At 36.3% G+C, this 21,197-nt stretch overlaps 1 protein-coding gene across 1 annotated transcript in view; it reads left to right on the top strand.

The window, feature by feature from the left end:
• The window catches only part of ephb1 (EPH receptor B1), a 326,298-nt gene that overhangs the window by 218,702 nt on the left and 86,399 nt on the right, over positions 1-21,197 (top strand). The window contains exon 5 of the mRNA XM_055203462.2: positions 10,106-10,441. Within this exon, the coding sequence (XP_055059437.2) occupies positions 10,106-10,441 (336 nt within the window). The remainder of the gene's footprint in view (positions 1-10,105; positions 10,442-21,197) is intronic.

A 21,197-nucleotide genomic window follows, 5' to 3' on the forward strand; every position in this document is an offset into this window, starting at 1 on the left:
TGCACTTTATTGTGTCTGCCAAATGCATAAATGTAATGTCATTGAAACTCAGTAAAATATTATTCAGACTGAAAGTAGAGGCAGTTGTTTGGTTGAAAATGTATCTGAATGAAAGACAGACGACAGTCCATTCATTATCATCATTCAGATGTTTAAAAATAAGTCTGTTCATGTCTCACATATTCATTAGTGCTGTGTTCAAAATACCGATACGATGATACATCGTCATGGACGCCTGACGTTAAGCGCATCGATACAGCACCTTCCGTATCGATTCGAATGCACTTTTGAAAGTAACGCGACGAATCACTGTTGATATGTGATCCATATGGAAAGGACGCATGTGTCCCACGGAGTACGTAGAGTACAAGATAGCGGGGTATACTTTCATTTTGCGCGTCTGTCTCGCTGGCGCACGTGTCTGCATAACTTGCGCTCGCGTTCTCTCTCTCTCTCTCTCTCTCTCTCTGTCACATTAATAATCTGATTTCTATTAAATAGTATTAACTCGGACTGCATGTTTATAGATATATTCATAGATATATAATACTTAAATGAGAGACAAATGCCTAGAGTAGGCTAAGACACTCTCAGTAAAACTGCTTTTAAAAAAACATAAGTATTTCTATGAGTTACCCCAAAAGCTAATAAATAAAATGGCAAAAACACAACTGTTACAACACTGCTTATTCAATGTACAATAAACAGATAATTATAATAATAATAATGTTACTAAATTCTAAACAAAAATGTAATTCAAAATAGTCTTGTACCGTGATGCGCATCATATCGGGATACGTATGGTATCGGGAAATTGTTGGCGATACACAGCCCTAATATTCATACACTGTAAAAAGTGAAAGCTGCTCTACAGTACTTAAAAAACTTTTAATAGCGCCTTAAATTAAATAAAAAAACTTTCTTATTTTAAGTGAATTATTAACTATAAACTAACTTTAACTAAACATTTTTTTTACTTAAATTTTTCACTTTAGGTAAGATAATGTACGTTACAAATAATAACTTAAAATTATTTTAATTGGTAAAGCCTGAATTTTGTAAGTTGATCCAACTTTTACTTTTTACAGTGTATTCACTTACAGGGCTTGGTTATAATTTTGCATTCATGCATTTCACTAACACCTTTATCTGAACCAACTTGCAGTGCATTCAAGCTGTACGTTTTATTATGTGTGATGCATGGGAGTTAAACCCACAACCCTTGCGCTGCTTACGCAATGCTCTACCAATTCAGCTAGATGGACTACAGTTTATTGTTATGATTTTTACTCTATTTTAATCTCATTTTTTAAAGTATGCAGTATGCATCAGTCGATCAGTTTCTCCGGCCTGCAGGGGTCACTGTGTTTTCTTTTTCAGAGCTCGGGGTTTGTGGTCTTTCTGTTGGTTTTCCTCGAACATACGCACACACACAAGTTTGTTCACGTTTAAATATATACAGTGGGTAATGCATGTCTATGCAATTCTTCATATATCTGTCAGTTATAGCGATGCTTGCCCGTGTGTAATGAACTTGCTCTTACTGTGCCGTGGTTTCCTTTGGGAACCGACTAATTGTGTTAGAACCGGCTGTATCTCATGGCCTCATTCTGTACACACACACACACACACATACTCGCTCATTCTGGCCTAGTTCCAGATATGGTCCACCTCCTCTTCTCTCGCTCACTCCCTTCTTCTTCTTTCTCTCTTTTTATTTTCTTGCTTTTAGTCTGACTATGAGATATAGTGAGGGAGACATCTTTGCTGTGGTAGCACCTAATGAAAATGTGCTTTAGGTGTTAAGTGCGTTGTAAACAAAGTCCTGCTGTTTGGATAGTGACCAGCTCAATGAAGTTCAACCTGCTAACAGAGTACACACGTCCACTGCTTTATTTAGCTTCACAGTGCCAAGTGCTTAAGAGTATGTTGTGTGCATAGTGCACAAATACATGTATGCATTTGGCAGCGCATTGGAAGGAATATTTTTTTAATAATATTGGCGCTTTTCCATTGCATAGTACCTCACGGTTTGGTTTGGGTCAGATCGGGTCAGCTCACCTCACTTTGGCTTGGTTAACTTTTCCATCGAGTTTAGTAACAATTCGCAGTGGGAGGGATTATAGGCGTGTCGTTATATATGCGCTGCCTACTGCTGTGACATCATACAAGTGAGAGCGTCATTGTACATTCCCATACATTCATTTCTTAGTCTGCTACAAAATTAAAATTGACCACCACAAAAAGATGTTTGCACATCACATTTATCACTACCTCTGTCTCATCTAATTTAAGTTGCATTTAAGCATATGGGTCATTCTACAAAAAAGGTGGAAATGCTTGTCCCTTGCTTTTGCAGACCCCTTAATCATTTAATTTGACCCAATAATCCCATAATGATATATATTTAATAAATATAGACTGTCCTTAACATGATGAGAGAGTTTATTTATGTAATTTTCTTTTTTTCCTTTTTTAAAACTTTTTTTAAAATGTCTGGCCCTGAAAATTGCCCTGTACCTTTGATCATACATGGAAGTTGAACTGTGTACTTATTTTATACGTATTTAAAACCATGTTTTTTATAAAACAAATCTAATTTACATTTACCTTTTAACCCTGTATGAATTTACTACTACACTGAAATGGTAAAAAATACACTATTAATATGAATAATATCAAATAAATATTTGTCCCCCAAATTTATGTCATTGGTGTTATCCTACCCAAAGCACCTTTATTTTGAAACAATGCATCAGCTCTTTGAAGTTTTTCTTAGGGCAAAAGGTCAGTGGAAGAAGTGCAGTGGAGGAAGGCAAAAGGTTTGTGAGATGTCTTTCCTTATTTGTACAAAATATCATGATATATCTAAGAATTTTGAGATAAGATTTTTTGGATGTCATTAGTGTTACTCTTTTTTATAGCTGGGAGTGTTAAGATCTTTACATCAAAATACATTATACTGAATAAGTATGTGATTGTTACATATCTGATGAAATGACACATGGCTAATGGCAGCCATTTTGTTAAAATATTAGTTTTTTCTGTAAATTGTCCATTGGTGTTACCATCATTGGTGTTACCGTCATTAGTGTTACTTCTCTAATGAGTACTTTTTATATTCTAATTTTGTCATTGATGTTACAAGTTTTGGTGTTATGAATGTATTTTCTTGGACTTTCTAGTAATTTGTCTCCGTCTTTTCTCGCTGTTATCATTCCTCTACTCAACCTTTAACTAAATACACAAGCTGTAATGAGAAAAAAACATTTAGTATCAACATTAATGTTGTTTAAATAACAGTAACACCAATGACAAATAAATGACTCATGGATTCTTTATTAAAATGTATTAAAAAGTTTAGATATAGATTAAGCTCCCCGCTTTGCGGATTCATAGATTTGACAAGTTAATGCTATTAAAGAAGTTTTGGGTATATTGAAAGAAGTTAATTTAAGCAAATTTCCATCACCCGAATTCCACCTTTTCTGTAGAATGACCCATATGTGCGGACGTGCGCGTTGCGAATGTGCCGCCACAAACTGCAAGTCTAGAAAACACTGTTATGGTGTTCCTGATTCACAGCCTGTGGATGTTTTTCATTACTGAAAGGGAGTTTGGGGACTTACAGCAAAGCACAGATGACAACAGGTTTACTCGAGATGGCGCAAGCTAGCATGAAGGTGAAGCAAATCTTTTACATTTTGGCGATGACGCTGGTAGTGACGATTCTCTCAGACCAGTCAGTGTTCTGTGTTTTTACGTCACGTTTTGGTATCAGCTCGGGTCGCTTGGAACCCCGACCAAGGTGGTACTAAACAAAGTATCGGGTACTACATACTGCACCCAGTGGAAAAGCTCCCAAAAGTATGCTGACTCGACCCAAACCAAACCGTGGGGTACAATGCAATGGAAAAGTGCCATATGTGTGTTTCCTAGGTTTGAACCTACAACTTTTTGCCCTGCTAATGTAATGCTCTACCAATGAGCTATACAAAAGCACAATATTTGTATATAGTTGTGTATAAATCAATTTAGATTTATACTTAAATGATTTTATCCAAAATAACTTACAGTGCATTTAAGTGTGTTTTCTGAAATTCGAACCCATGGTCTTAGTGCCTCTACCACTTGAACATTGAACTGATATTTATGGGAAAAAAACAACCTTAGACAAATATTTTTGGATTGTTTTTGAATGCATTGGGTGGGATGTTTATTTTTTGTAACGGGGGTTGGTTAAAAAGTGATTTTTTTTTGCGGCCTTACTGTTGTCAGGCACCATCTGTGAACTTTAGGCTTTCTGCCCAGATGTACTCACTACAGTCGCCAGAGTTCGAGGTCACCTCTGTCATCGACATTCCCTATTTAGGGTCCCCATAGCTCCTGATCTTTCCCACAAGGCTTTACCCTGCACAATAGCTCATTGTGTCTCGGTCTAAGTGAAATCACTCAACTCTTACTTGAACTGCTGGAATGCGTCCTCACCACAATTCCCACCTCACGTCTAAAGGTTTGATGTTTCGAGTAAAAGTCTCTCTTCTCGTGCAAGTAGCTTTATCCATCAGTCACGAAAATCAGACCGTGGCGCCTGCGAACGTTCATTCCTGAACTATTTTTTGTCTCTCCTTTGGTTTAGATGTGGTGTTAAGTAACATCATAACCTCTGTAAATGCTCAGTTCCTGGCCGGATGTTCTGTGGACGAGGGGAAGTCGTTGCTTTATCAGAAACACAATATGGCTTTTCCCTGCAGCTGTAGGACTGAATACAGAAGTTTCTTATAGGGTCATTATTAAAACATTATTTTTATACTTTATTCCAGCTGGCCATGAAAAGCTCACATTGTTGAGTTGACATACACTGTTAATACGCAGCTTTTAAAAACATGAAACACTTTTTTGTAAGTTTAAGTAGATGCTGAAGCGTACAATGTAGATGTATATGCAACATTTAATCGTAGCATTATTACATTTTTACAGCTACTAAACGTAAAACATTTACAAATCTTTTATGAACATTTCTGTATAATTTCCCTTTAACCATTTTATCAGAACAAGATAGATTTTTGTGGTACACTTGTTTTCAGTAAATATACATGACTACACTCTTAGAATGGATGTGTTAAAAACAAGACATTAGTGTTGATTCTGGGACATAACACTAAGGGCTCTATCTTACACCCGGCGCAATGCAGCGCAATGCGCGACGCAAGTGTCTTTCGCTAGTTTCCACCCGTATTTTCACGTTTGGCGCCGCGTTGTTCAAATAGCAAATGCATTTGCGCCCCCATGGGCGTTCTGGTCTAAAAACAAGGTGTGTTCAGGCACATTGTTGGCGCGTTGCTATTTTGAGGAAACTAAAATAGACTACGCCATTGACCAACAAAAACCTGGTCTAAAGACTAAAGTCAATGGCGCAATATGTTTTTTGTTATTTAAAGAGCGCATTAGTAATATGCGCCTATAAACGGGAGGACAACGCGGGTTTGCTTATCACATAGTACATAAATGCGCAGCAGCACAAAAATGCTTTAAAATATGAAAGATTAAAGGATTGAATGTAAAAGATTATTATTGAGTCTCTTGGACATAAATGAGGATCGATTATGAGACGTTAAAAGGCACAAAGAGCTGCTTCACCTGCAGCCTGGTAAGTAAATAAATGCTTTGCTTTAAACAAATGCATCTGTTTTTAAATGTTTTTTTAATGCTACCTCACGGATTTATTGTATATGATGACTCTGATGTACCTGTGGATATGGTGAGATGAGAAACATTTTTAAGTAATTCTTAAAAAAACTCTTTGCTTAAAAAACCGCTGTCCAAGTGCTGAAACGTGCAGAGAGCTGTTTGTAAATTCTTTATCTCCTGTTTGTTACAAATAAAGTATTTTTAGAGTACAAACCTTTTCTTACATACTTGTAAATTATTTTTTTATGATATTTGATAGCCATACATTTAAAGCATACAAGCCTGCGTTTTTACTTCCACGACTAAAAGAAAACGGGTTTTAAAGGTTTAATAAAAAGATAACAATTTCAATACAAGTGAAAAACAACACAATTATTTAACATTAATCTTAAACTGGGGATCTTCTTCCTCCGCTTAGTTTTTCAGTTTACAAAGTCCGTCATCTAAATAGGGATTAGACATAGCGCCAGCGCAACTTGCTTTTAAAGGGGATGAGAGCTGAGACTCTCATTGGTTTATTGAACGTTACGCCCAAAATACTCCCATTACAACAGGACCAACCCTTTTCGACCATGCGCTCGGCGCACAAACCATTTTTCACGTCGTTAAATTAGCAAAAGTGGTTTCGGACACGCCCATTTAGACGTTGCGCTGTGCGCTTTAGACAATGCTCTTAGATCATTAAAATAGGGCCCTAAATGTGTTGTCCCAGAATCCACCCATCTCTGTGCTATTATTGAAACAATACATTTTGTGTTACTTTTAAGCATTACTTAAGTATTTTTACTTTCTACATAAAATTTTCAAGTATTCGTCTTTTATCAGTGTTTTTCTTTGGAAAACATACATTCCAAAGCATATTATCATAATTTTTACTCCACTACATTTCATAATTTCAAGTTTTTGGTTTATATTTATTAAAGTACATTAAACATCTAGTATTTTTTTACTTTTATTTAACTCTTTCACCGCCAGCGTTTTTTTAAAAAGTTGCCAGCCAGCGCCAGCGTTTTTCACAAAAGTTTAATGCCTTCCAGAAAATGTTCTTCTTCAAATATATAAAAATACAATATAGCCTACCAAATGAAAGAACAGACCCTCTGCTTTCAAACAAAAAACCCGTTTCATCCTACCTTCAGTAGTTCTTTTGTAATCAGCTTTTGAATATGGGTAGGTTTCTGCAAAAACACCACATTTTGATTAAAAAACAGAGATAATTCCATTTTTGTGACAGACTTTTCATAGAGATCCCATTCAGAGCGATCTTTAAAACAGACACAGACATGCAGCAGCTTGCCATAGGGCAATACTTCCGGGTTTAAAAAGTTGCAGAAGGGCGCCACCTAGGGGATAATAGCGGTATTGCGGAAAGACGGAAATACTCGTCATTGGCGGGGAAGCGTTTTCTCTAGATTTCCCAGCCATTGACGAGATATCTCGTCAATGGCTGGAAAAGAGTTAAGTAAAAAGTACTTTTGTACTTTTACTCAAGTAAAGTAAAAGTTCACAATTTTATGTAATTAGGTATCAATTTTAATATGCAATATAAAGATTCTATGCTTTAGAATGTAGTGAAATTTTTTTAGTAACTATGAAAATTAAATGAAATCAAATTAGAATAACATAAATTTTCAAGATAATGCAACCGTATTATCAGCGGGACAAAAGTAACACGTGTTACATTTACATTTAAACCTGATATAAAACTTTTATACTGAAAAATTCTGAGAAGTCAAATTTCAGGATGTGTTAGATACACTAAATACTTGCAGATTGATCAGTATTATACAATAAAACTAGGCATGGGCCGTTACAGGCTTCAAGGTATACCAAGGTTTTAAAGGGTCAAGGTTTCAATTTATTATGTGATACTGTTTTCAAGGTATAAGATGTGTTTACACAAAATTAAGTTAAATAATTAAGTCATGTAATTGATTTAATGTTTACATTTAATATTATTAATATTAACCCGTTAATTGGCGCTGTCCCATGAGCGGGACACCTACGTTTATTTCAATATTTTCTATGTAAATGTTAATCTATCACGACAAACTATATATTGTTGGAAAGGTCTAAGAATGTAGTTTTCATATTTTAAAACCTTTTAGCAGTAAAAATAATGCAGTAACTGTAATTTATTCATTTGTGACACAAGTATGCAGCAAACCTCAAAGCAAACCAGCACAAACCTCAGTTTTTGACAATTTTATGTATTAAAAATTATACTATATTGCATTTTTATTTATTACAAAAAATAATATTTTCACCGCCAGACACTTCTCTAAAAAACGTTGAAGTGTCTTCTTTAAAACCAAAAATTACCAAAATTAAAACCAAAATTAGACTTCTAGACAAAAAACAAACAAACAAACAAAAAAATGCCAGAGTTATATTAATTTAAAGGTGTATATCACCTTTTCACCAACCCCCCACTCAAAAATGGCTGCGCCAGTTAAAGGGTTAAAACATTTTAATTTGATGATTTTTTTTAAAGAATATTATAATTTAAGGCGTTATTTTTGCCTGGCATACATGCTTTAAAATAAAATGTTTTGGGTCCAGTTGAAAAATTGTTGTTGGTATATGCAGACATTTGAAAATACAGTAACACATATTAGTGTTGCAATGGCAATACTGCAACACAGTAAAAAACGTGGTATTTTTGATTAAGGTTATCATACCGCCAAAATCTCATACTGACCCATGCCTACATGAAACCAGAAACACAACGCGTTATAAAATAAAAATGATTGCTTATGGAATTTACTAATCATGGTGGAAAACAGCTTTCTGGACCTACATGTGCAAAATGCTGACGAAATAATGCAATATTTGTGAGCTCTGTCAAGTAGTGATGGTCGTTTTCGAAGCACTGCTTCATGAGGCTTCGAAACATTTACGAATCTTTTGTTTCGAATCAGTGGTTCGGAGCTTGTTTCAAACTGGCCCAAGTCACGTGATTTTAGCAAACGAGGCTTCATTACGTCATAACTGTTTCGAAACGTTTCGAAAATCCGATGGTTCACCACTAGGGGGAGTTGATCACATGACCAGTGTCTAATATGTTTAGGTGAACTCGGGTCAGTTTTATTATGAAAGTTCATAAAACATTTATCCTTCTGACTAATAACACTGCCATTTTGTCTACTTTTTGTCTATAGACAGATTTAATGACAAAAATGTGCATAATTAAAAGGGTAGTTCGTTTTAATCATTTGTTTGCCCTAAATTAAACTAAAAACACATAATAGACTTTTAACTATGTCTTAATTAAGTTAAATAATTTTTTTAACATATTTTAATACAAATCTTGCTATTATTTTGTTAAAAAAAAGTGTAAAATGTTTGGGCATATCTGCTTTTACACTATTTGACCAGCAGGGGTCGCCAGCGTGTGTGGTGTTTCGAACTGCTTCGGAAAACTGAATCAATTTTCGAAGCAATTGGTTCAATTGATTCGAAGCTTCGAAAAGCTTCATTTCTCCCATCACTAGTGTCAAGGGTTGCGTGCTAAATATGCTGTCATAGTTTTGAATGCAAATGTAATCAGGGCTCAGAGAAAATCACTTTGTTACTTTTGTCCCGCGTTACTTTCGCCCCTGTTCTCCCCTACATATTAGTACATCCGAGGTACATATTGATACCAAAGAGTGCATACAGTATTAGTATCTCAAATGTACTCTACCTAAATAGTACATATTAGGACATTTTTAAAATGTTAAGAACCATTTTTTTCCCTGACAGTGTCATCCATTGAAATATGACAAAGATGGCATATATAACATATTAGTTAGTTAAAAATTTCCAAGTATCAGCGTGATGCATGCCAAACAGTGAAAATGTGTAAACAGTTGCTGATTTTAATATGTAAATAATATTTGTGAAAACCACTGAGCCCATTATTAAATAACATTATTGAGTCAGTATTGTTAAAATCAGCTCTTTATACAAATCAGTAAATTGCTGGAGGAGACATTAACCCTCACAGACGTCCAGAGTTAATTCAGCTTTAAAAGAGAAATTGAGACAAGGTTGATAAATGGATACAATGAGATAACAAATAGAAAATGCTGGGATGATTTCCATTCATATCCATAAAAGCTTTCATCCTGATATTTTCTTTGTCTCGTGTTGTTTCATTGTTGTAAGCGTATCACAGTAATTATCTTTCCTTTTAGGTTTTCACTTCACAGAATGAAGCTAAAATGTGTAATTTTCGATTATTCATTTGTGGGAACTATTATATTTTAATAAAATGGAATCAAAAGGGTTGTAATTTTCAACACTGTACTTAAAAGAGCCTAGTCGTGCAAAGGAGTTACTGTTATTTTTCTTTAGTAATAAAAAAAACTAATTTCCTTGCTTCTATTAAGAGTTTTTGGTTTCATTGACTTCTGACTTTCTCCCATTTCAGGTGTCCCGTCCGGGCCGCGAAACGTCATATCCATCGTGAACGAGACATCCGTGACCATGGAGTGGCACTCGCCGCGTGAGACAGGCGGTCGTGACGATGTCGTTTACAATATCGTGTGTAAGAAATGCCCAGCGGACCGCCGGACGTGCTCTCATTGCGACGACAATGTGGAATTTGTGCCGCGCCAGCTGGGGCTCACCGAAACCCGAGTCTTCATCAGTAACCTCCTGGCACACACGCAATATACCTTCGAGATCCAGGCTGTGAACAGCGTCACCAACAAGAGTCCATACCCTGCTCAGCACGTCTCTATAGACATCACAACAAACCAGGCTGGTGAGCGATCACTTTTTTATCATGAAAAACAAGATTATGCCGGATTAAGCAAGTGCAATCGATGTAGTTCACAACCTTTGAATAATCTTGCTGATAATGAAGCATCAAACAGAGACCAGCTTTGGACCAGCTTTGATTCCTAGATCAGGGGTCTTTAAAGGCAGGGTGCATGATCTCTGAAAGCCAATGTTTAGATTTGAAATCACCTAAACAAACCCCCATAGAATCTGGACATTCTGTTGATAGTCCCGCCCCACATATACGCAACCCAGGCAACGATATCGGTTAGTAGACACGCCCCTTACTGCTGATTGGCTACAAGCGTGTTTTGGTACTCAGCCCGACTCCCTTTTTCAAAGTGTTTTTCAAAAATCGTGCACCCCGCATTTAACTACTTTTCTTCGAGGGCCAGATTTTAAAATTGTAAATATAATGTGGGCCAAACTTTTACCCCTATTTTTACCTTTTATATATTTTGTACTTTTACCGATTATATGTATATTATTATATATGTTATAACTTATGTTGATTTTGTTAGTTTTTGCTATAGTGTCATATATTAAAAAACATTCATTGCACACATCTTGTATCCATTACTTTTACTGAAAACTCATTTTCTGTTTTAAGATAAAAAAAATCAGTTTATTGCAAGAGCCAAATGTTAATAGTTTAACTGATCATTGCACAAAAGAGTGCAAGTGTAAATAATCAACACATGTATTTTTGTATAGCACTAATTGTGAAGCAGAGCTCTTATGCTTCGTTTACACCAACCGCGTTTCAGGCGTCAAAATCGCGTCTAGCGCGCCTAGTTTGCCGCTTAAACAGTTTGAATGCATTCGTGCGTGTAGAGCGAAGTAGACGCGCGGAAAAAGCAAGCATTTGAGGCGCGTCATAGGCAAAAAACGCTTCTTGTGGGAGGGGCAAGTGCTATGCGGTTGTCTGTTTGCAAGATGACTGATGTTGATTGTGCATTTATCGAGAGAGTTATGCCTCATCCGCGCTGCGGGACCTTCAGGCGCGCGTCAACGCGTCTTCACATTGACTTAACATTGAAATCACTCGCGCTTCACGCCTCTACCGCGATTGGTGTAAATGCAGCATTATACTGCATTTGTTTATAACTTTCATAAATTGTTACATTTCAAGTATTCACAATATATTACCACAGTCTTCTTCTACTGACTAAAATTGCACTTCATGTTTTCTTTTTAATATTAAAGATATAAAGGCTAAATCGCCTTTCCATTGTACACTACATTCGGATGCGACTGTTGGAGTTCGCCCCCTAGTGACAGTCGTAATGAAATTTCAGTTTAATCATAAATTCGTGTCAACATGGGAGAACAGCTCATTCCAGCACAAGAGCCTTTTATTCATAAATATATTTATACTTAATAATTTACTTATCAGTAATCAATAGTTTTTAAAGGATTCTAGTGGTACTGATAAACACTAAACAGAAAATTATTAATAATTTTATAAAAAAAGTATATTTTTTATAGATGTTGGCACCCCACGCAGCCCCTTTTTTGTCTCCCTTTTTCTGGTTTATTGTCCATCATTTGTCATGTACAGTGTAAAGGTAAAAGTAACCACGCTGATTTTAAATCAGACATTTTTATGACTGGCGGGCCAGATAAAGATGATTTGAGGCCCGCATTTGGCCCGCGGGCTGCCTGTTGACTAGCCCTGACCTAGATGGTCTTACCTGGTTTTAGTAGGCTGACGGGTGGTTGTTGTTACAGAGAGGCCGACTTGGATAGATGTACTATCTGAAACCAGAAAACATAAGTCTTTTTCATGACTGTTGGGTCTTCATGTGTTAGCCAAGTTTCTTCAGTTTCAATTCTTCAAAATGCTGATTCGTTTTTCATTTATGTCAAATATTCACACACGTCTGACCGTAAATTTCAGAGCACCATTACTGTTTCCTATTACTTTTGCTGTGCTAGTTTCTCAGGTTCATTCAGGTTAAAATGGCCTTGATAGGCTGATGGAGGGAAGCGAAGAGTAGAGCGTTCAGTTTCAGCATTCAGATCTGCTCGCTGGACTGTGCAGGAAGTCAGAATTGAAAACATCACCTAGTTTGACCCGCGCTAAAAGATACCCGTCTTCGTCGTTTCCTTGAGAGCTGCTCTTTCATTTTTTAAACCACCCCATCTTTCTCCGTCTGTACCCATATCCTTCATGTCTCCTGTCATCTGAATTTACCGCTTTCGCTAGAGAAACATCACAGCGGTCGGTATGTTAAAAGTTGCCGTGCATCGCGCTGGGACACGTTCGTCTTTCATCTTTATCAGCAGGGTCGGTGTGAAAAACAGGCTTGATCGTGTCACTATCCCTTATTACATACAGCCCTGAAACGAGGGCACCCAAAACTGTGATGCTGGGAGTTTAGCCGGTTTTATCGCAGCCCCCTCTCGGATCAAAGCCGATGCTTGTGGATAATTTATGCGAGGGGAGATTTTCATCCACAAAATTTGAAAACGTTCAGTTCTGGAGATGAGGATAAGACCTCTTTACTCTGTCTTTTAAACAACTTTCAAAGTAAGCAGGTTTATAGCGTCTTTCATTATGTTTCAAATGAAGCCATTTAAAGAAAATTATCCTGTGTAGCTCAGTGGTAAAGCATTGCAAAAGGACATGGGTTCGAACCCAGGGAACATACATAAAACAGCCTCATAAAATGTATTCTTTGTATGTTGTTTTGGATATAAGCGCCTGCCGAATACATAAATGTAAATGTCTTGAAATGCTGTCTGAGGCATATAGAGAAACTGGGTTTATACAGATGTGTGAATGTTTTATGAAGACCTACAAAGACAGGCGAACACAATAAAAGCTGCCAGCAGTTATTTCTTAGCATGCATTTTTGTGCAAAGCATTGTAGTACTCTCTCTAGATCAGAAGCTTTGTATTGGATTTAAAACTGACTTTCGGCCTTTCGTTTTGGAGAGGACACAAATCTGAAATTCAGACCTGAAAAACCTTTATATATTGGCTGTTGAACACACACACACATGCGTACACATGCAGAAAAATTATTTGTAGTTTAGAATAGATTTTATCATTGTGGTCACTGTGAAACAAACCGGTCACTTTGACATTTTAGTGAAATGCTTCATCAGTTTTGCTATAGAAACTTTTAATATAATATATAAACTTGCCTTTGCAATTTAACATGTTGTTATACAGTATGATCTCTAGGATGTTTTGATTGTTCATAGCAGTGGTATATAGTTACTAAGGTGTTGTGTGTGGTTTCACCCAGAGGTGGACAGTAACACCCTTCCAAAAATTAACCAAAGTTTGGTGTAGGGATGCACCGATAGGATTTTTTTGGGCCGATACCGATTCCGATTTAAACAGACAACTTCTGGCAAATACCGATGCCGATACCGATATTAAACACTTGTATGCAATACTATACAGTTGGTCTATTAGCTAGTTTATTTCTGCATCAAATGATTTTTACTGAACATGGATTTGATGAGAGAGGCACAAATTAAGCTAAAACAAATATAATACGACAGCATGACAACCTTCAAAGGTGGTTTTTGCTATTCAGCATTTATTTTATTAACAACATTAACTAATTTTTTTACATATAATGGATTTCTTTATGCAGTTAATTAATAAACAATCGGTATCGGCCTTTCTCATGCTATTTCCGATATGCCGATGGTTTCAAATTCATCAAAAATCGGCCGATAAATATCGGCGGCTGATACATCGGTGCATCCCAAAGCAAAACTATGATTTTACTAAAGTAACCATGTTTTTTGGTTTTAATTGTACACTGTAAAAAACAACCTATAGAATTTACTCAAAAAAATTGTTGTAACAATTTGCACTCACTTTGTTTGGGTAAATTATATCCTATATATTTGATTAAAGAGTACCTAAATTTAATTACTATGATAAACTAAAAAAAATTAGGTAAGTTCTACCTATTTTTTTCATAACTAATTACTTATAAAAAAATGAATAACATTAACCCTATTGGTATTAAGCCACAGATCTATTAAATTATTATTAATAATGATAAGCCATTAAGAAACATTACATATTACTTATTCAGAGAGGGTTGAATAAGAAAATAGTCATACACAAGATTGCATAAATTGCTTGCTTTATTGACCAAATAACATTCTGTAAACATTTAAAACTAATTATTGGAAGTACAAAATAACCCCAATACATTTCAAGTGAAATACAACATATCATAGTTTTACATAAAGCTTCTTGAACATATTATTTCATAAAAAAAATAAACCCAAGTCTTCACGAGATGTTAAAAAAACCATTAAAGCAAGATTCCTAATTACTGTTCTTCACGGTATCATTAGAAAATAAAAGAAGACAATAATATGAGAGGAAAAACTGATCTCATTTACCTCAGTAGACTAGCATGCTATATTGATACAAACAAACATTTCAACTTCATTTAAAACTTATTAAGTGCAAAAATACAACTTCATATTATGCTATAACTCACAGTACACGTGCATAAAACATTGAACACTAACAAGAAGTACTTACATTCAATTTTAAGTGATTCAACTTCATATACAAGTCACATATATAACATATGAACTCCGAAATACTGTTTTGAACAGATATTAAAAAGCGAAAGGCTTATATAATAATAATAAAATGGCTTCATAAATTGATCCCTTCTAAAACAAAACTCAATATATTAACAGATAAATGCAAGAAACTTTTTCAGTAATTATCTAGCATCGACAGCTTTACCATTGGTTGTTTGTTTGTCACCTCGACGCCCTCCCGTCTGTATCGTAGATCAACCGTCCGCTGCTCTCTCTCGTCACGTGGCTTGCTCAAGTTCAACCACTCATATTGAGCAGCTCCGCTGTTCACGAGATTCAGACATGTAAATAATAATAATGGAAGTTAATATTTTAATCATAAATATGGATTTTTATTCGTATTCGCAGGTGCAAGAACTGGGCGATGTTTCATTCAAAGCTAACCTGACTGACATATTCTAACCTATCAATCTGTCAACAACAGAGACAGTGAAGCACGCAAATGACTTAACTTCTGGTAGATTTTACAGTTAACCAACTTAACATTTCCATTCATGATGATATCAACAAGTTAAATAAAAACTTACCTGTCAACAAACCGCAGTTCTCCCGTCGATATGATATGAAAAATGGTGACTCGAGTCCCGCCTGGATGTTGATTTATGCGCACTTTGCGGTGCTAAGGCCAATATTTTGGGGTATATGTTACTTTTTTTTTTTTAGTATTGCAGTTATTACTGTTAAAAATTGGATAGTGAAGGTAGAATATACCCATTATTTTTCATTTTACTTGCTAGCTTATATACTTAATTAAATTATAACTAATTTTCATGGGTTAAATTGAACACCCTCCAGAGTAATTTTTTACAGTGTAGTAAAACCATGATTCATGGGCAAAGTACTTAAATATTATTTTTTCAGAGTACTTGTGACTTGCATTTCACTACATTTGAATTACAAATATAATACTTTTACTATACTAAATTTATAAAAAACTGACCCAAAGTAGAAAGTCGTTTCTATGTAGGGGGTTTTCCTGTGTGCACATATTTTTCTGGCTTGTGATCTGTCAGGACCTTTCACTGTTTTTCTAACTCTCAGTTTTCTGGCTAACTTTGAATGGCCATTTGTATGATTTTCTTAATGCAAATCTGGTAACCCTGGGATCTTCCCCGCAAAACTGATGTAAACATCGGTGGTGCTATTATACAACTTAAAGCTCTATTCTAAGGGCAAATAGGATAATAAAAGATGAAAAATGTCTTTTGAATTGGTGAATTACCACAGTAAAAGTTTGATTTTAAGTTTGTTTGTGCCCACAAAATGTTTTAGCACCAGCCGGCACTGGTGGTGTGATAATTTTCACTTGTAGTGGAGTAATATTTGACCAGTATCTTTATTTTTACTTAAGTAAGGACGTTGTGGTTTTACCGTCTCTTGCATATAGTTTTTAAATATATGAAAGCGTCTTTGAAGTTTTATGTTGTAGCCTATTTTAATAATAATACTAATTCATTGTTTTTTTATTAGGGCTGCACAATATATAGTTTCAGCATTGACACCGCAAAGAACATTTATTTCAAAAGGAAAACTATTTCGGATTGCTTTGCCAGTGTTATATAAAAATAGTTTTAAACGAAAGAAAGAAAATATATCTCTCTGAGGGCTATAAAAGAAATCCAATGCAGAAGTTAAATCCTGTCAAACAGAGCTTTTCCTGTCATCTGGTGAAGTCATCCAGTATTTGTCAAATCGCAATATCGCAGAAAAACAAAACCACGCAATGTCAGTTTTCCCCTAAAATATCATGCAGGCCTTGTCGACGAGTAGTCATTTATTTTAAGCTATTAGCAACTAGTCACACGTTTGTGATATTAACTTAATATTTAAATATATGCTTCGGACAGGGGCATCCGATAATGATTTGAGTTTCAGGGATGAGACCACACAATTGCATTTCAATTTGTATGTATTTTACAAGGTGGCTAATTTGTATACATTAGTATGACCTAATTTCTCTTTCTCTCTCTCTCTTACTAGCTGGGTTCTCATCACATAATTTAATGCACATTTTGAAGTAACGCATAAGAAACAAGTAACGAAAAAGCCAAATTCTAATAAGAATCACAAAAAAGTTAATGGGAGATGGAAACACATTTTCAACATATATTCTGCGATAGCGAGCACAGAGTACAGATGACAACACGTTTGCTTGAGACAGCGCAAGGTAGCATGAAGGTAAAGCTAATCTTTTACATTATAGCGACGACACAGGTAGTGACGATTCTCATAGACCAATCGGTGATCTACAATGTGCCCAGCCGATGCCGGACCATTGACCACCGGCGGAACCAGTTTAATTTGCTTACCCGTTCACATACCCCGATAGTATTTATATCTATAAATATATATGTATCTCTCTCAAGGGTTTTTTCCCTCCTAGGAGTTTTCCCCCTGCACTAGCCAGGAGGGTTTTTCTTCTAGGAGGTTTTTTCATCCCCTGGAGAGTCTGCCACCTTTGACTTAACTTACTACTTTACTGTGTACGTTACATTATTACTTTGCTCGCTTTTCTATGCTTTTCCTACATCTATTAATGTAAAGATGCTTTGAAACAATTAACAATTGTGAAAAGCGCTATATAAATAAAATTGAATTGAATTTTCGTGTCACGTTTTGGTATCAGCTCGAGTCGCTTGATACCCCAACCAAGGTGGTACTAAAAAGTATTAGGTACTACGTAGTGAACCCAGTGTTAAAGCCCCCAAAAGTAAGCTGACCCGACCCAAACCAACCAAACCGTGGAGTACTATGCAATGGAAAAGCGCCATCTCTTTCTGTCTTTCTCTCTCTCTCTTTCTTTCTCTCAGCTTTGCAATAAACATTCACATTGTCTATATGCAGCTACTCAAGGTAAGCTACAGCTAAACAATCATTTTAATCGTTTTTATTTTCCGGTAAAATGATCACAGCGTTCTTAACAAGATATTTGGGAAGTGAAATGAGATATCAAGTCTAGTTTGTAGACAAATCTAACAACATGTGTTGTGCTCAGGTTTAGGTTTAATTACACATCATTCAAAAAGAAAACAATTTGATTGTCTTACGTCTTTGACAGATAGCCTTTTATTGCTTTGTGTTTGAACACATCTGCAGAAACGGGAAGTAAAATGTCAATCAGTGGACAGAAAGATCTAAAGATTCTGTCTGTTTTTCTCTCACTGTTGTTTAGTTGAAGTGAAAGGAAGTGATCACTGTTTCCTCTTAAATGGATCGGTCCTGTCTTCATCGCCTGTTAGTTTGCTTGTTTTGATCCCATCTAATTGGAGTTAATTGGTGTAATTGGTGATCCAGGAGCGATGTGTCGTTTCCAGCTGAAGTGAGTCAGAGAGATGCAGCGCAAACATGTGTCGTCTCCTCACCGAAGAATCCCGGCTGATTTTTTTTCCCCTTCTTACAAGCGTCTGAGAACAGAAGCGTGAGGTAAATAGAGTCGATTAACATGCGTTCTAATGGCTGCCGTCGGCCACGTATGCGTGACAGTTAAATGACGCTCTTGACAGATAGATGTTTAAGAGCCGCTCTCTTCTCCATTGTTGTCGTTTTAGAAAGCGTAATGAGTCTTCTGTCATTAATGGGCTCTCCCGTGTGGTGAGGTCTCGGAGGTAAAACATAATTGTGCTCTTCTTGTACCTGATGGAAATGCCCAGTGGGGTGGAAAGTGCTGGAACAGAAGGATGGAGATGTTGAGCTTGCAGGCTTGGGGAGGTGATGACACTGCTGGTATTTGGTTTTAAGCTTGATCGATGGAAGACTAATAAGTATTTCAATTCATTCATGAAGACCGGGTGAAAGTGTTAAAGTAATAAATGATGTATCATTCAGCCAATAATGGTTCTTGCATCGTGAAGCACCTTTATTTTTAAGAGTGTACAAGCAATGTGTTATTGAATTTTGGGTCATATCACATTGACAAATATTAATCAAATTTCGATCCAAAGAGTAACTGAGATGAAAAACGAGAAATGTCAGCATAACGTGACAGCCGTTGTGGTTATTTTCAGCTCAACAGGTCAAGCGCACAGCTCGGCTCTTTAAGCTCCCGGCGGCGTCTTGTGTTTCTCAACAGTTTGGAGATAAAAACACCCAGCGAGTGTTTGGCATTTACGAGCCGTGGCTGGTGCTCCCCGTCCGGGCGCATACAGCAGGGTGAGTGGGGTGGGTGTTGGACCTGACCTTTCAGATGCGTGGGAGGGTGTAGTTACCACACATTACATGTACTGTATATAGTCTATAGGTTGTTATTCATCAACTTTTCAAAAGCATGTGTGCAACTTACATGCAAGGTAAGTACCCTTAAAGTAAAGAAACAAGTCTGCCACAAAAACCTGCAAGCTGTTTATGGTTAAAATTCATTTATAGGCGGGGTGCATGATCTCTGAAAGCCAATGTTGATATTTGAAATTGTCTAAAAAAACATGCCCCTAACCCAATAGAATCTGGACCTTCTTTTGATAGACCCGCCCCACCCATATGAAACCCAGGCAACAATGTCTGTAAGTAGACACGCCCCTTATTGCTGATTGTCTACAAGTGCATTTTGGTAATCGCCGCGACTTCCTTTTTCAAAGTGTTTTTTTAATCCTGCCTTTAAAGTGAAAGTTAAATTTAGATGCACGGCAAGCGCACTTAAATATAGATGCGTCTAAAGCAAAATTCTTGTTCACAGGCAAGCGCTTTGAAAGCAGAAGAAAGTGCCGCGTCTTGCGTTTTTCATGCGTTTTAGGTGTAATGGATCCTATTATAATGCAAGAATTTTTCTAATAAGTAGTCGGGACACAATCATGAATGATGAATCTAATGGGTTGTATAGATTATTTTAATGCTTCTGTGTTGTTAGTCAACATTCGAAGTGGATCAAAACCATTCAAAAAAGTTTACATAAAACCAATCCCTAATACCCATTCTTGTCTTAGGACAACTTTGATAAACCTTTTTGATCCACTTCAAATGTTGACTAGTATATATTAGTTGAAACAAATAAACTAACTAACTACACTTATTTTAGCACAGAATTGCAAATAAGGTTTTCTAATCTGACATGTTTTGACAAACAGTGTGGTTGTCTGCATATTAATCTGATATACAGTCGGATAAAATATCTAACACTTACGGTATGATATGTGTCAGTCAGTCATTGTTTATCTGACTTTAATGTCAATTATAACTTATTTATACCACGAATCTGTTGAATGCTTCATTCTGATTGGTTGAGAAATGTTTTATGGGTGTTGATTATTTTTCTGTAAACCGCACACCTATCTTTTCAAATGTCTTAAAAGTAGGCACCAGAGCAATGTTTGTGGTAACCGTGGTATAAGCGGAATAATTGACTCCGGTCCTTTGAATTATTTGAAAATAATGCACACCTGCGGTGTAACGGCACTCCGCTTTGCGTCGTGCCGCATTACCACCTTGGTGTGCATTATTTTCTTATAATTCAATGGCCTGTCGTCAATTATTCCTTACTTAAAGGTGCAGTAGAATGGAAAATTGTATTGACCTCGGCTTAGATGAATAATAAGACTGCTACGTTACAGTCATGATGTACGTCCCCAACATTAAATTACACATTAAATAAAGTACAATGTTGTTACAATGCTAAAAACAAAGTTGTGACTGATGAGCTAGCGCTATATGCTAGTTAATGCTATATGCTAGTGTTTAGGCTGAAGTTCTACTATTGAGGTTATAGATGAAAAAACACTAATTTACCACTCAGAAATGTCAATTAACAATCTCCAAACAATCGATTACTTATCAAAATCTGTATTTTTGTCTGATATAGGCTCAAACATAAGGTCTGTTTACACACACAAAGAGCTACTGAAGGAGCAGCTCTGTGAAACAGCCAATCAGAGCAGAGCTCAACATATTTATTTATGACACTTTCAAACAAGCAGACCTAGATTGGCCATTGGGAGGACCGGGAGAATTCCTGGTTGGCCGGTCCTGGTTTTTTTTTGTGACAAGGCCAGTGTTGTCATGCCACCAGGTTCAAGTTTGCTGTACATAGGCTGCCCCATTCGCGTAATTTGCGGGTAGGAGTTGTCCCTCTGGTTTATGCCCAAGTTGATTGTGTCCCGACTACTTATTAGAAGAATTCTTGCATTATAATATGGTCCATTACCATCTAAAACACA

The sequence above is a fragment of the Misgurnus anguillicaudatus genome, chromosome 2 (assembly GCF_027580225.2).
Source record: "Misgurnus anguillicaudatus chromosome 2, ASM2758022v2, whole genome shotgun sequence".
Classification (NCBI taxonomy): Eukaryota; Metazoa; Chordata; class Actinopteri; order Cypriniformes; family Cobitidae; genus Misgurnus; species Misgurnus anguillicaudatus.